General features: G+C 35.3%; 1 protein-coding gene across 2 annotated transcripts in view; it reads right to left on the reverse strand.

The window, feature by feature from the left end:
* The window catches only part of LOC110441624 (sprouty-related, EVH1 domain-containing protein 2-like), a 31003-nt gene extending 13967 nt beyond the window's left edge, over positions 1-17036 (reverse strand). For both annotated transcript variants that reach the window (XM_021484818.1, XM_021484817.1), the window contains exons 1-3: positions 16530-17036; positions 5653-5836; positions 2928-3096 (exon numbers count right to left, since the gene is read on the reverse strand). In XM_021484818.1, coding sequence (XP_021340493.1) covers positions 2928-3096; positions 5653-5836; positions 16530-16552 — 376 coding nt within the window. In that variant the 5' untranslated portion in view covers positions 16553-17036. The remainder of the gene's footprint in view (positions 1-2927; positions 3097-5652; positions 5837-16529) is intronic.
* Positions 17037-17486: the final 450 nt, after the last annotated feature.

Consider the following 17486-nt stretch of genomic DNA (forward strand, 5'->3'; position numbering starts at 1 on the left):
TACACTACTCTTCCATAGCTGTATCAGCATGTCTACGGTAGTAGTAGCACACAGATGCTGGATGACTTGATGTATGTACAGTACCATTCAACAACAACAACCGGATGTGATCCGTTCTCACGAAGGAAAAACAAAAGCTTTTAATGGTCTGAGGACCCCACTACATGAAGAGACATGCTATGAAAGGCTGGTGAAAGGCTGATGAAAGGCAAGCTAGGCTTACACCCAGACCTGCTTCTGTACAGGACCATTACAGGAAACATGGAGGCAATCCTACAGGAGGGGATTTCCCTAGTGCCTGCCTAGTCACTCCCTGTTGTATGCCTCATCACTCCTTGCTGTACATGGCTCAATGTTAGTTGTACATCTAATGACCCTTTGCACATTTAGTGACTCTTTGTTGTAAGCCAGGTTGTACACTTAGTCAATCGTTCCAGTTCCTCTATATCTAGTTGGCCCTATCGTGCTAGGCCTAAGCCATTTCGTACTGTGCTGTCAATAAGAGCTGGCACCTGGCAATTTGTCAACAAGTACTCTGCCATTTTTGTGGCCAGCTCCTTTACTGTCATCAGCTGTACATTTCAATATAAAATCTTGGAATATCACTGTCTATCCCTTCCTTCTTTCTTTAAAATCCCACCCCACCTTACTCCAGATGTTATAGGCAACAATTAACGGTAATCAGCTTCAAAATAGGGAGGACACTGCAGGTTCACCTAGATACACAAATCATGTACTCTAGGTAGTAGTGAAACTAAATAAAAACTAAAATTAGACAAACTATGACATAGGTTCTTATCCTGACAAATTAAAAAGAAAAAAGAGATTTTCATTAGGGAATAGGTCTATTTAGCCCATTTAGGGTGTGTGGGTACGGGTTGATTAACCCTTTATATGTCATCACACGCATACATTACACCCCAAACACAGCCCCAGAGTTATCTAAGATGGTATTAATGAACTGCATTACATTTATTAACTATAGCAGTACAGTGGGTGTAAGTTATGCATGCATGGATCTGATGTAGAGCCATTGGAATGTATTGCACCAGTATCAACCCAAAGTACCATTAAATATTAAACACACACGTTACAGGTACCTAACCCCATACTAAAACCACACTTTGCAATAACCTTCACACAGCATAAAAAATGGCTATATTCCTGAATAAATGATAACGCCTACTGCTAGTGTTGAGGCAAAAGTTTTGTTTTGCTTTCCCTACCCAATCACTCTAAAACTGCCTCTTGCCAAAGGTAGAAACAAAAGAATTCATTTTGTTTGACCTAACCCTAAAGGAATATCTTTACTCGGAGGTGATAACCCATATCAAGAAATATAAACTGGTGATGACACATACCAGAGGTATATACTGGTGATAACCAACTTCAGGGAAATATTGGTAATAACCCACATCACAGATGACTGTACATACTGGTAATGACCCACATCGGGGATATATACTGGTGATAACCCACATCAGAAATATATATACTGGTGATAACCCACATCAGGAATACATATACTGGTGATAACCCACATCAGGGATATACATACTGGTGATAACCCACATCAGGGATATATATACTGGTGATAACCCACATCAGGGATTTATACTGGTGATAACCCACATCAGGGATATATACTGGTGATAACCCACATCAGAGATATATACTGATGATAACCTGCATCAGGGATATGTATACTGGTGATAACCCACATCAGGGATATGTATACTGATGATAACCCACATCAGAGATATGTATACTGGTGATAACCCACATCAGAGATATCTACTGGTTTCTTTCTGCAAAGAGCCATGTTGAGATTTTTAAGGTATGGACTGTTTGTGGATTTAATTCTTGGTACCATATGATAACCTTTCTTTAGTTATGTTAATTTTATCATTAAACTGGGAATGAAACATTGCTAGTTAGATCTCGAGTACATGTAAACAACATTGGTTAGATCTCGAGTACATGTAAACAACATTGGTTAGATCTCGAGTACATGTAAACAACATCAGTTAGATCTCGAGTACATGTAAACAACATCAGTTAGATCTCGAGTACATGTAAACAACATCAGTTAGATCTCGAGTACATGTAAACAACATTGGTTAGATCTCGAGTACATGTAAACAACATTGGTTAGATCTCGAGTACATGTAAACAACATCAGTTAGATCTCAAGTACATGTAAACAACATTGGTAAGATCTCGAGTACATGTAAACAACATTAGTTAGATCTCGAGTACATGTAAACAACATTGGTTAGATCTCGAGTACATGTAAACAACATTAGTTAGATCTCGAGTACATGTAAACAACATTGGTTAGATCTCGAGTACATGTAAACAACATTGGTTACATCTATAATACATGTAAAGAGCATACATTCCTGTCCCCCTGTTACATATATTATAACATTGTGTTACCTTATATATATTTGTGAGATGAATTACATGTATGAATATCTATCCTGAGTCATTCGGGAGATTAACATAATATATGTTGTCTGTGTGAGACCTATATATCTGCATTAATTATGGGTTAATGAAATAATTAAATTCAGTAATAAATTTTGACAACAGCCCTTCCATCCTTTCACCAAATTCCGTGAACTTTCAGAATTTTCAGAAAGGAGCAACTGCAAGTCAATTTCATCCAATTCATGAGTTAAGGACTTTATATGGTGAATAATGTCATGTGTTAGATCAATAGAGAGGGACATATTACCGGTAAGTTTAAATGGACTTAATTTGATAGGGACATGTATGGTGATTGTTGAATACAAGATCATTAACAGGTAAAGATAGCCAAAGAAATCATTATATTGAAAATGTATTAAACAACAGAAAAGTACAAGCACACAACAGCGGGACATAAAACAGTGTGTTCAGGATCACAACCAGGAGTAGCTTACCGTCCACTAGATCAGCAACTGCACGCCGAATTCCCCGGTCAAACGCCTTGGCGTCGTCAGACCTCTCAAATGTCAAACCAAACCTCTTGTCATCAGTCTGCCAGTGGTGAAATTTAGGGTTGGCTTTTGTATAACGAATATCTCGTTTTAGTATACAGTCCAGCACCACCTGAAAAATACATTTCAGATTATAGAATAAACCTGTAGTTTACTTACACAATTTCTTGTTTAGGTCAACAATACTTTTAGATTGTGAACCTTCAACCGGCAATTCTTTTTAAGTCAACCACCCATTTTAAAACTTATTGAGAATACTGTTTACTACAGTAATTTGGTTTGTACATGTTTTATTTATGTCCTATTAACAGGTTGGGTCAATTAAGGACATGCAATTGCAAGGATTTTGTGATGGAGGAAGTACGAAGTACTCAGAGAGAAAGCATCAACCTATTACCAGTACCTGGTGACTACCCCACGCAGGCCTCCAACCCATGACCCAGTAGTGGAGAGCTTACTGAAGAAGTCCATCCAACTCTACGCCCACATCAACATTGTGCCTAGTAATGTCCAACATCAGATTTGACTTGATGTTTCACTATACTATGATGCACACAGTGTTTCATCTGTTTCAGATGCTGCCTCTAGGTGTAATGCTAGATTACTCTATTGATAGGACAGTAAGGTCAAATAGCAATACAAAAATAGGTTTAATAGTATAACCATGTATGTAATTCTTTTATTAGTCATAAACCTTACATATTGTACTTGTCATTTGTATCTGATTTTGTTTTCTTTTATGTTCACAATTCAAGTGTACATGTACCTCAATCTATCCCTTCAAATGATTCACCATATGCAAAGTGAGTTTACTCAAGTCCTTACAAAATACTCTAAATGATATATTTCAGAATCAATCTCTTTTCGGAAAGGCAGTGCATTTTTCAGTAAGGTAACAAATATATTCTTAATAAAAAAAAATATCTTTTTTTTAAATATCATAATTATGGGGATTTCTTTATGTAGTGGGCAACAGAGCTTCATTTGTTAGCACCCAACACACCAGCATCCTTTCATCACATGTAGACTAAATATAAACTTATAGATTGTACTGGGGAAGGGCACAAGTACTTTTGTACTATCCCATTCAGCCAGATGTTGCCAGTGTTTATGGGTACGTACATTGTGTGTATTTTCCCCTGTATAGCTAGATGAACATAAAACTGTATTCATTCACTTTTCAGCCTCTCTTTTATTCACATGTAACAAAAGTTGGGGCATACTTGACAACTTGGCGTGGATAAGTTCGTTATACATATAGTTCATATTGGAGATTTACAAACACACCTTTTTCATATTATATTACAGTACATTCATGATGTTTGCAGGTGTGACCATCTCAGGTAAAACATAGACATTAAAATATGCAAGAGTATAAGAAACATGTTACACTAAAGACAGTTGTATGATGTCCTCAGGTACATATAATATGATGTAATCAATACATATAGACAGTAAAATTACTTAATTAGGACACTAGTATACTGTACTTTGATTTAGTGCTAAAATTGTTAAAGATGCCAAGATGTTAAATACTGGTGTTCCCAGGCCATACAGTGAATTTGTTATTTCATAACACATCATGTTCTGTTCACCTAACTTAGGGGTTAGCCGATTGAAATACACAAAATTAAGTACTGAAGACTGCCCTCAGCGTATACGTATCAGTCTATATATTAAGACTCGCCCAGGAGTGCTTGTTTGCATTTAAAATTCAATTGAAATTATTGTTGGGTTTTATCTGTGATAATGAAATATTCATGGGCCAATGTATAATTGATACAGTTTTGTCCGGTGTTTGTGCGTGGGTGGCGATCAGATCCGTCAAGCTCCACGAAGTACCCAACAGCTAGTGCCAGGACTTTGTTGTAGCAGTTCTTCACGTCTCACATTTCCTACCATTTTAGCCTTATCTGTACACAGACCTGATCAAAATTTTAACATTTCACTTAGAGTCCATATACCTGTACATGAATTATTTGCTCACAGAGAGGTATTTGTCCACCAATATTGTTCCTATAGTAGTATATATCTATAGATCTGTGAACTTTATGCACCATACAGTCTAGTCACTGCAATCCTGTGGAACAAATCATATATACCTATACCAGGGAATTTGGATCTCCAACATCCCGAAGGCAACCCACCTTACATTGCCAGATGTAGTCCAGAAAACCAGCATTTAGAAGTTATAAGGACTTGTGGGGCAGACAAGTCTTGTTTCATTATTCAAGAGACTGATCCTGTTTTGTTAAATATTTGTTAGACTTGGCAACTGTATAAAACGATACTTTAAGTAAGACTAGTGTAAAGATTAACAACTTGACATTGTTATAAGGGTCCACTCATGATCGCCATGTATGGAAATGCTTGGTGCAACCATCTACCAGGGTTTTTTCCCCATAGAAAAACGTCTACATAATTTTCTATCCACTGTACATGTCCAGCTATGTCCATTTATCATCATTTGATGAAATTATGGTTAAATTTCAGGTTTTTTTAGAATGTGTATGAAATACTGGCACAAACTGTAATGTGACAATGTTCATACCAAGTGCAGTGTAAATATTTCAACTATTGTCTTGTCTTGTGGGATATTTCTAGTACATGTTGTTTGTGTATTAAGAAGTAATTTGAAGAAGGATTCCAAAATGTATTGAATACTTACTGATTTGTCTGCTAGTCTTTCTCCCAGTATTAAATATTCATTCCTAGTGTGGTCTTCACCATTTGTCTTCACCAGTCTCCGTAGACCCACATTGCTTAGCCCACCCCCTCCCATTGGCACCCAACCCCCACTTGAATCATCCCTGGTCATAACTTGTGCCTGTACACGCACAAGAAACTCCTCACTGAAAAACAAAAAACAACCATTAAAATTCAGCTACCACAAAAACATGAATTCTCTAACTTAAAACAGTTTATCATATATTTCAGAATTTTTATATCATACATATTAGTAGTAAAAACTAAAATATCTGTATTCTTGACCTTTCTGTGTATAAAAACAAAATAGATAATAACAACTTCAACCTATTTTGTTTACCAACGCGGAGTACAATATCAGGTAAATTAATCATGTAGTTTATTGACCTTAAATATATCAAAACGTTATTGACCTAGGAACAAAAGATGAAAGAGCAAATTTATAGGCATTTTGTGACACAGAAGGCGAGCATACACAACTTTAACACTGTCTTGTTGGGCCCCGACACGTTGATCGGTAGGGTCACAAAGATGACAGGAAATTGTATGCAACATTCACACCTTCTAAAATAACGTGTCTTTTTTCTGTTCGTGCTTAAGCAATGTTTGTATTGCTGACTACAAAGTATAGTAGCAGCTGTATGGTCTCTATCTGAGTCATTCTAGTACAATATCACCTACAGTTCACAATGGTAAGCAGGCTATGCACTTAATGTAGTATACAGTTCAATGCTCCAGATTGTACATGTGACACTGGCAGTATTTATTTGGATGATGTTATGTTATTGAGTCGACCCTGAAAATGTCATCATGCTGGTAGGAAATACACATGTATGTCGCTCATCATGATAAGATTGACTGAGATAATGAAATTTCTACAACATATAACATGGTACGTAACAGTCAATGATTTTTGGGACTCAGAAATTAGAGTTCTGGACCCTTTAGGCACCCACATAAGTGCACTCTATATTTAAATAATGGGACTCAATCAAAACATTAAAATATGTGCAGGACTTGCCTGTAGAACCCTGCAAAAATACCTGGGCCAATATCAATCAAGTTTGGGAAGTGCTTTTGTCAAAATTAATAAACATTCTTGAAACTATTTCTTTTGGTAAGCAACATCGAAGTTATGATGAAATAGTTAGCATACCAATTTATGATTTTTTTGCCAATAACTTCTTTAAAATAATACTTCAATCCTAATACTGTTGCTAAGTTCTGTAAGTATGTGATTATGAGATAATCACAAACCAACACATGTTTAAGTGTTGGGCAGCTTCAGAACTCCCACCATAGTGATGAAATAAACGCAGAGCCATTAGATATATCACTTTTGGCTTCATTGTGTCATTTGACGCATACAGTGCAAAATGAATCTGGGTTGCTTCTTGGATTTGTCAACAATTTGGTACTTCAGATGAGAATAAATGTGTCGTTTGTTGTATCTGGTATGGACGTCTAAAAATGGTGACAGAACCACACGTTTTGTACATGTATGTTAACATAGGCTGTTTACTCAAAGCAGCATCTTTAGTGTAATACATGGTATCGCCAAAGATTGATTAATGTCTGTATACTACAAGCACAAGTGACATCACATATATTAACATGTACACAGCATTCCAGTCAATATTTTAATAGGAGGAATAATACAAGATCATAACATGTGATATCTGTTTGTTTACTAGCAATGATTAATTTCAGTAATGTCTCTTTATCTATTTGTGTATTTCACACTTACCAGTACACTTAAACCAAATACATGAAAAATCTGCTCTCTTAACTTTTTTTAAAGATATTTCTTATTTTGATATACTGTTCTTGTACACTTGGCATCAGTACACAAACATCACTTATTGGATTGTAACAGTACATTGTACAAACTTGTGTTGAACCTCGTATTAGATAGCCTAATTGCCCCAGTAGACCTTTGTCCTATGCAACAGAAGAGATCTGGGGCCCCTGAAGGAGCCAGTACTCTGACCCCCTATAACACTTCCTGTTCAACTTGAGCATGCATGTCCTGCCCCTAAGTGACACCAAATACATAGTTCTGTATACCCATACGGTAGCTTTCACTTCTAGACGTGAATTGTTGTTAATCATGTGAACATCTTTATGCTTATCGAAAGATATCACTCTGATGCTCCAGAAAGATAATTAGATTACGTGCCAATATTAGTTCTAATTTTCATAAATTGATACGGTTGTAAATGACTGACTCTTCAACCTTGTCAACACATAAACAAAACTACCGTTATTATGATTACATTATTATTCTAAACAAATATCATTTTAACTATTCAGCAGAATATTGTGCCCAGTGAAATCTTTGTAACTTTGTCTGGGCCTCCCAGACGCAGGGACTATATATATTCTTGTGTCTTTAAAATGGCATTTGTAATGTTTATATAGGAAAGGTAAAATCAAACAACAAAAATCTGACAGTCTAGTAAATAATTTCCTAAGAAACAACACAAAGCTTTACCTGACATTTAACCCATATTTTTGTCCTCTTTTCAGCAAAAATTGTGTGCCCCCTACCCTAAACCTTGGACCCTGCTAGGTAAACTTGTGTGCCCCCTACCCTAAACCTTGGACCCTGCTTAGATTTTTTGAAATTTGCAAATTTGTTTTTTTTACTTATGTATAATAGAAAGTTTTGATATGTATCACACTTAATGCAGATTATTTTCTTTGTATGCATCAGTATATAATCTAATGTAACAGAGTCTATCTATTGGAACATTTTAACTGAAACTGTACAAATAATTATCTTCAATACTGAGGAAAACCTATGCGTAAGCTGTAATGTCTTGACGAATGTATACGTAAGCCATGGGAGGAACCAGTAGGTGACACCAGACACAAGTGGTATAGACCAACCGGAAGTCTTTTGTGCCCGTGATTTCTGCCACGGAGAACTAGTGTGTAACATTCAGAGGGATCCCTGGCCGCCAATGACAACTCAAGTGTCAGACTCAGGACACCCCTGATCAACATGATAAGGCGTCATAATGGAAATGACAAGCTTTCTGTATTTGGTGGGAACAATTTGAATGTGTCAACCCAAACGTAACTAAAATAGGTGTTGTATTCCCCATGTATTCCCCATGTACAACTGTGTCTTATTCAGACCTAATTTATGGTCTACTCGAAGGATGTACCTGGTACATGCCATCAGCTTCCATCAGGACAGCACTACCACAATGAAGGAAAACAACTGGATGTCTCCATATTCCTTTAGAAATGTAATGCAGGGAAAGACCTCTTGTCATAAACTTAACTGTGACCCAACATCATATCATTTAATTACTGTTTTTACACATTTAAATGTATACGAACATAATGACCAAATGACAACAGTTGTCAGTTTGATTACAGCATTAGACATATCCTGTCATTAAATGTCCATGATTCATAAGAAAACCTTCATTTGTATGATATAAACTTCTTTACGGATGAAAAGTATGGGCTTCCGGTGTCAGTAGCTCCCCTCAAGTTCATCTTCTGTGAGCTGTAGGGAAGTGGCCTCTTGTATTAGCCCAAGTACAGTACATACCAGATAGAAATGAGCAGCTGTACCTAAGGGCAGAACACCAACCTATAGCTAGCTACTGTGCACAGAAAACTCATATTCAAATACAATATCAGAATACCTATACAACCACAAATTAAATTGTCTATATTGATTGTATCACAATTTATGTGTTTGAATCGGCATATATATTGAACCACAATTAATAACAAATTGATTCAGATTGTTATCTAACTTGTAAGTAATCAACCACTGAAAACCAGTGTATATATGGATGTTGCACCGCCAGTACGAGTCAATGGTGCAAGAGATGCTTACAAACTGGTGTAGGTGAGAGTTATCAATATTCATTGATTATGTGGTAAGGTATTTACAGCATGGTCTATAGTCTAGTTCACATCTGGCTGTACACACTGCCAAACTCAGCTGTTATGTAGGTGCGTTCAACCTTCAGGATTACTCCCAAGTCATCCAAACTGTGACCCGGTGTACTAACAAACAGTACAGTAAACCACACAACATCCTAGATAACTTGTGAGAGCTCTGGACACTATACTATCTAGGCTGATTATGTTAAGTTTCACTGAAGTTTGTATTCACTTGATTCAGTTTATGCCAATGCAGAAGTATTCAGTCCTTGACACAGTTTTGCAAGGTTATCACTTCCCGTTTTAGAGGTAGCAAAACATGTGTTTTTGAGTTTTACCAAGACATCTAGAGCAATAAGAATTTTGAGAATTGTGCAATAATTTCCATTTAAAAAAGAACCACTTGCACTCATAATAAATGAGCATAATATGTCAAACCCTTTTAATTGGTATCGATATTCCAGGCAAATTATGGTGTGAAAATTTTACAAAAACCAACAAAAAATTCATTTTTAAGATATCGAGTTTTGTATATTACATAAACATAATTACGTTTCAAAGATTTTCAAATCTCATGAACACATCTGATTGATGTACGCACATGTCTAATAGCATACAGACCACTACTTACTTGTAATTATATTATCGTCCTCAGCTTGAACTAACTGTAAAATCTATCTGATGTTTTATTTTTAGAACTCAATGATATTTTTTCCTCTACAGCTTTCCCCAAAAACCCACCTTAAATGTAAATTTTGCTGTGATAAGAACATTGGTGAGAAGATAACGTTTAATAACATGATGCACCTTCTGCAATGCACCTGAGCACGGCAGGCCAGATTTGCATGTAAAATTTGTATCCACAGGTGAGAAATAACATTATGCAATGATATATATACAAATACATGGAATACAGCAAGATGCAATGATTTTTGACGCTGAAACGATATGAAAATATCGCCGGTCTGTGAATAGTGTGTACTGCAATACACATTTAAATTGGATGCTAGCATCATATTGCATCCCTCTTGATATTTAAAATTGGCTTCCTGAATTATATCACAGTGGTGGTGTTTACCCTGTTTTTGTATGAAGCAAGAATTTGCAGAAAGGACCCCATTTTTCTTCAGGTTTTTTCTTATCACATGTCTCTGTATTCAATCTTTCACCTGGACAGGACCCATATTTGAAAAGACCAGCCCTATTACTGAATATAAGCTGACTCTATTATCTCAGTTTCCTGTGATATTGGCTCTTGTATTACATCGGCTCATTGTGTTACATCAGCTCAATGTATTACATCGGCTCATTGTGTTATATCGGCTCAATGTATTACATCGGCTCATTGCATTACATCGGCTCATTGCATTACATCGGCTCATTGTATTACACCAGCTCAATGTATTACATCGGCTCATTGTATTACATCGGCTCAATGTATTACATTGGCTCATTGCATTACATCGGCTCATTGTATTACATCAGCTCAATGTATTACATCAGCTCATTGCGTTACATCGGCTCATTGTATTACATCGGCTCATTGTGTTACACCAGCTCAATGTATTACATCGGCTTATTGTGTTACATCGGCTTATTGTATTACATCGGCTCATTGTATTACATTGGCTCATCGTATTACTTTGACTCATTGTATTACATCGGCTCATTGTTACATCGGCTCAATGTATTACATCGACTCACTGTATAACATTGCCCCATTGTATTACTTTGCCTCATTGTATTACATCGACTCATTGTATTACATTGCCTCATTGTGTTACATCGGCTCATTGTATTACTTTACCTCATTGTATTACATCGGCTTATTGTATTACATTGCCTCATTGTGTTACATCGGCTCATTGTATTACTTCACCTCATTGTATTACATCGGCTTATTGTATTACATCGGCTCAATGTAATTACATTGCCTCATTGTGTTACATCGGCTCAATGTAATGCATCGGTTCCTTGCATTGTTTTACTTCCTGTATACTGGTTGGTATATGGCATTAGTCCCTCATATATATCAGCTCCATTCATCATATTAACTCCCTGTATATATACATATCAGAAAGACTCCCTGTATTATACATTATTTTTGTAGACAATTTTATAACTTCATATTACTTCAATTTTGTGTAGTCCTGCCCAGTACATATGAAGAATTGCTTATAAAAATTGTTATTTCAAAGTTTATTTCACCCCTCAAATGCAATCAAACATAGATCCTAATATAAGTGAAATGGCACCTTAATGTACAACAATCTTTCAGTGTCATCTTGATTTCGTCCATGTTCCCAATATCTCTCAAAAGATTGCTTTTCATTCAGTCTACTTTTTGTACTTTTAGTTTTCATTAAATGTTTGAGGCCAACCAATGCAGTAAGTTCATAAAAGGCCACATGGTAGCTTTGTTTATAGCCATCATAAATCTATTGGAAAGTTGGTACAAGCTTATCTCCCTAAAAAAGTTCACCCTTAACAGCAACCAACTTAATAGGGTTCTTGTTGAAATTAGGGATTTCTTTTTACAGCCTGTGTCACCAAGCTTTAAGACAAAAGATGATTTGAGATAAAAGGTACCACTGTACAAGTTGTAATTCCACTTCAGAACTGGTTTATAGGACTTAGGGTATTCTCCCTTGTTTATAGAAGATAAGGCACCCTAAAGAATTGACAAGGCAGTCATGCTTCATTTCAATACCAGCTCTTAATTACAATTCATGGAAAGCAAAATTGGTGAAGAATAGAATTGGCAATGGAGGTGTCCTGGGTTTCGGCTACTTTTATTCATCTTTATTTTTTTCCCAGTTTGAAAAAAGTTTTAAGATGATTAACATTTTGTCTTCATGGTAACCACAATGCCCAATTAATATACCACTACCAGTAGACTTTTTTATCATTGAAATCCTCAGTTTGAATTGGGTAATTTTTACATCCAGATTTATGATTATGAACTGTATTTAATTTCAAATAGTAATTTCGTTTCTATTATCTTTATTCTCATAAACTTTCACTTACATTTCCACAAGTCCATGCAAACAACATATATCTTAGTTTGTGTACGACCAGTATTCCAATAACTGTAGTAATGCCTACTTTAGACATTGAGCAGAGTCAGTAAACAGAATTATATTATTAGTGATTTGATTTTTCAAACAAATGATTCCTCAAGCTCTTCTACAAGATTCATTCTTTTGTATTAAGATATTTCTAAGTGTTACTTTTGTTTCCAAACATGATTTTACAGTACATATTACAAATGCATTACTTATCACATGAGATTTCATACATATGTATATTGAAAGTGTTTCATAGCAGGATGCATGAACTACAAAAGTTCTGATATACAGAATGAGATGGTCAGAAATGTGCTTTTATATTTCCGTATACCTATGTTACACAGGTGGATCAAGGGGGTCTGGACCCCTTCTTAGTTTAGACACAAATTTATTTATGAGTCAGAAACAAAATTTCACTTAAAAATCTACTTTTCTTATCACTTCAGATTTTTTTTTGTCTTACTCTGTAAGCATGATCCAATTTTTTTTTACTACTCCAACATTATACATTTTTTTTTTCTCTATGCACTTCTCTATGATGATCAGAGGTCCTCCCTGCTTTTACCATGATTTATCATCTACAGCGCTTGTACACGAGTCTTTGGTCCCTCAGTCTCAGGGAATATACACAGACCCCTCCTTTCAAAATTCCCGGATCTGCCCCTGTGTTGTCTACAATGCTCTTGTTCTTAATTTGTAATGCTTCTAAATTTTCATCCGTATAATACCTCCCATGTATTTACCTTATTTATTTAAACATGCATACATGTATGTATTTAAAATGTTCGCCTTTGCAAGATATTTTTGGAAAGCCAACATATTCTGCTGATCACTCTTTTAAGAAAATCATGTCATGTGATTTGGAATGTATCAATTTTCTAATGCTTAACTTGAGTGTTGTCAACAGCCAATTTTTAAAACCTAACAGTTAAACTGTTCTAATTTGTTTCACATTTCATTCTAGTACAATCACTCCATGACCAATTCTTCATGTATGCATGGACTGCAATCTGATGCAGTAATGAACATTTTTCTATGAGTGGGTATTCTTTTATGCAACAAATCCTGCACTTTACACTGATTATGTTGTCAGTACGTTTAATATAATCCAACTAGAGAGGATGCAGTAACATTATGTTTCATCTATATAATGCAAATCCTAATCATTTTAATACCACAGAAGATTTGTGGATGTAATGTTGTGGTAAGGTGTCGGACAATAACATCTTGTTTTCAAAATCATCACATAGCACTATCAGGTACAAATATGTATCTTTATTATACATACATTTGACAGGGAATTTCCCAAAGTTCAAAGTGGTCAAACTCGATCATGGAAATGGTATTTGCTTAGTTGTTCAGTAGGGAACACATTGAAAATGAAGAAAGTGTTAATTTAGTTATATAATGTGTTAGTGTGTGCTCAAATTTTCATTAAGAATATGTCATACGTGGTCTTATTATTGTACAAAATTAAAGCTGAAATCTACAAAAATTTCAAATGCTGTGCTACAGTAAAACTTTGTACCACAACATGTTTGTTTGTTATGCAATGTTTACATTTTAAATGCATGTAAAAATCATCCTAAACCAAAAGTTTGATGGACATCATTCACAATGATTTTATTGTCGTGTATATGTGGTGAGCCGACATGTGATTTTAAGGTAAGAAAGAACAGTTAAAGTTGTGAAATTTTTATGTCTAGATCATTTTCTGCAGTTTTGTTTTGCTAACCGTAAAATAATATTAAAATTTGGTCTTATTCTGTAGGTCCCATGCAGTATCGGAGATCAGATACACACAATGATCATCAACGGAAACAATTTTTCAGTGCGAAAAGAAAAAGATAAATGTGAATCAACTTTTGGGGGCAATAGTGTTTTCAACTTGATCTAGTCCAGCAACCAATAATTGATTTGAAATGTTTGGTCATACTAGTAATGCAAGGGCTAAACATTCCAAGTCCAAGGAGCGAGACCCACTTTCACTGAAGCACACTATTATTAGTGCTTATTTTGATAAAAATGATTATTCTAATTTAGCACATAGTGTTCACTTTTGACTAATACTATTAGTTAACTTGAGAGGACTGACGCTTTCTGGACTGGAAAAGTTTTGGACCAAGGAAGGACAAACAAGTTTTTAACCTCTGCTAATGACATTTGAGGACACCGGACTACGCTCCATATAATACTTAGGTATTTGATCTCATATTTATAGCAGGATCACCTAGATCGAAGACTCTAAATTATAAAGAAACACTACAGTGTGGAAAGTAGACAAATATAATTCTGCTGGTTCAAAATTCATCAAAATACATCAACCTACAGCAAAATTTCATTTTAATTATGACTAGAAATTTTATATAAATCTGTTGAAAGTCTACTTTTGGAATCAACAACCATTTAGAGGGAACACAATTTTGGTTTGAACAAGCTAAAGTCGATCAGTTTTTACAGCTTTCTTCTAATTTATTTATATCAATCAAAATAAAGATTCAATTCTTAAACCAACAGACTATTGTTAATTAATAGTCAAAAAGGGGATTTGTGTTCTGTTCACAAACCAATTGTCCAGATACGGTCAGTTTGAGTGTACTCGATGTCGACAATAAAGACTCCAGTCCCCTTATCAATGAAAAGACCATAAGTATTTTACTGCTGAAATTTCTATTTCTTCAGCAACAAATCAAATGACTATATTATACCATAAAAAATGAATATTAATTTACTCTCCTTCTTCGTAACTCTCAATTTATCTTGTTTACACAGAAAAACATATGCTTAGATAGTTTTTGGGTGTTAATTCATATACTAGATGCATATATATATACTGCACACTAGAATAAGGGAGAAATCTTGTAAGCCCCATCCTTATGACATCATGTTGATTGCTCATATTTATATATACAACGCTGCTTTTATTTCCTTTATTTGTTTTAAAAAACCTGTAGCCAATCTTAACATTTTAAATCAGCTTGGATGTACTAGTCATACCTAGTTTTACTAGCCTTACATATGTATCAGTGTTTATGCATCATACATTTTTGTGTCACCGCTGTTAATGCTGCATGGTCTAGAAGCCAAATTTAAATAGTATATTTTGCTTTAATTAATTCATTATCAAACTAAGCTAATACATTGAAAGTATTATATATACTTTGCAGGTAGATCTTTACTAGTAAATCATAATTGAGCTTAATCTACAAATGATTTTAAGTAGTCAATATAATATTAACAATGTCCATGTTGAAATACATATTTACATACCCCCAACTCTTGGTCAAATGAGCAGGTCACTACAATAAAGGCAGGGCTTTGACTTTCTGTGCCAGAATTACAGAATTAGGTCATCACTATATTCAACACATTCGTCAATAAATGTGTACATAATACAGAAACAACCAAATAAACACCAACTTCAAACATTATTCTTATAAAATGAAATAGATTTACAGAGAAAAACAGTCAACCTTACGATTTGAGCATGAAACCGGACAGGCCTACTTCAACACTGTACGAGCCATTCATGGCTATTTATGAATGAACATTTTCACATCAATGCAAGCTGTCAGGAACTTGCAATACACATCATATGAATACACATGTTCCAAGCAATATTATGCTTCATACACAACATATTAAATACGCATTAAAATACCCCATGATTGGTAGGACCACTACCATCGTCTAAAACTATCACTCAATTTGAAATGAATAGATGTTTAGATGATGAACGAAGCAAGCCTCCATGTTGCGTGTTCGCTGTATCCAGCCCGATACACGGCAGACGATATGTCCAAATTTCACATTCCTGGAATATAATCCGGACAGATAATTTGGAATTGAGAATACTTACTCCTTCGCTGGCGTTTCTGACATTTTTCATCCCTACATCATAAATTGGGAATTCTTAATCTTAAAAATCATCCTGCAATTCCAGACAGGAAACGATATCGACAGAGTCATTTTTGAGCAATGTACTACGCGTTTGAAAATAGTCCAGAAACTTGATTTATTTTCGATGTTAATCCAAATTTAGGTCAGACACTAATTCCAAATACTTTCCGATAGACACAAAATTGATTTCAATGTCCATGTTGTCCATAAACTCCAAAATAACGAATTATTATCAGATGGCGTAGTAATATTTTGACCAATATGGCGACGCTATTTCACCTATAGCACGAACTACTTCGTATCGAATAATTCCTTTGCAAGTGCGCTGAAATATACCACAGGACATATGTCATATTACAAGTGATTTCTAAGTACGAAGAAAAATTGTTTCAGTGCCTATACATGTAATATGTTATTATAAAATGTCATTATAGTTTCATTGTCTCTTAACATGCGGGATGAACCAAGGTACATTGATATTTCCCATGTAAATTATCCCGACCAAAAACTAGCCAATGGGATGTACGGTTGAGTACTAAGCTGCCCGCATGACTGTCAATCATCATGTTCTGAATCAAAATGTCATTTTACCCTCCAGTAGGAAGTATAGTTGTACCGACGTGACGTCATTTGAGTCATCTCCCGTTAGTCACGCCCACTTTGGAGTGGTTTTATTACAGTACAGCTCACAATCTTTTGTTTACACTAAAAAGGTCTACTTATGAATGAACTTTGCGTCCGCAATGATCCGTGACGCGCGCCTGTAGGATGACCAGAGTATCGACTTGTAGCTGACTACAGCCCAATGGCTGTTTGCAACGGGAAGGTAGATAGCATCTTCTGCACTCATATCATTAATCTAGTAGGTTAAAAAAGAATTTCACATCGTGAGAGTAGTAAGATGTCGTGAACTGCT

Source organism: Mizuhopecten yessoensis, unplaced genomic scaffold (assembly GCF_002113885.1).
Source record: "Mizuhopecten yessoensis strain PY_sf001 unplaced genomic scaffold, ASM211388v2 scaffold716065, whole genome shotgun sequence".
Lineage (NCBI taxonomy): Eukaryota > Metazoa > Mollusca > Bivalvia > Pectinida > Pectinidae > Mizuhopecten > Mizuhopecten yessoensis.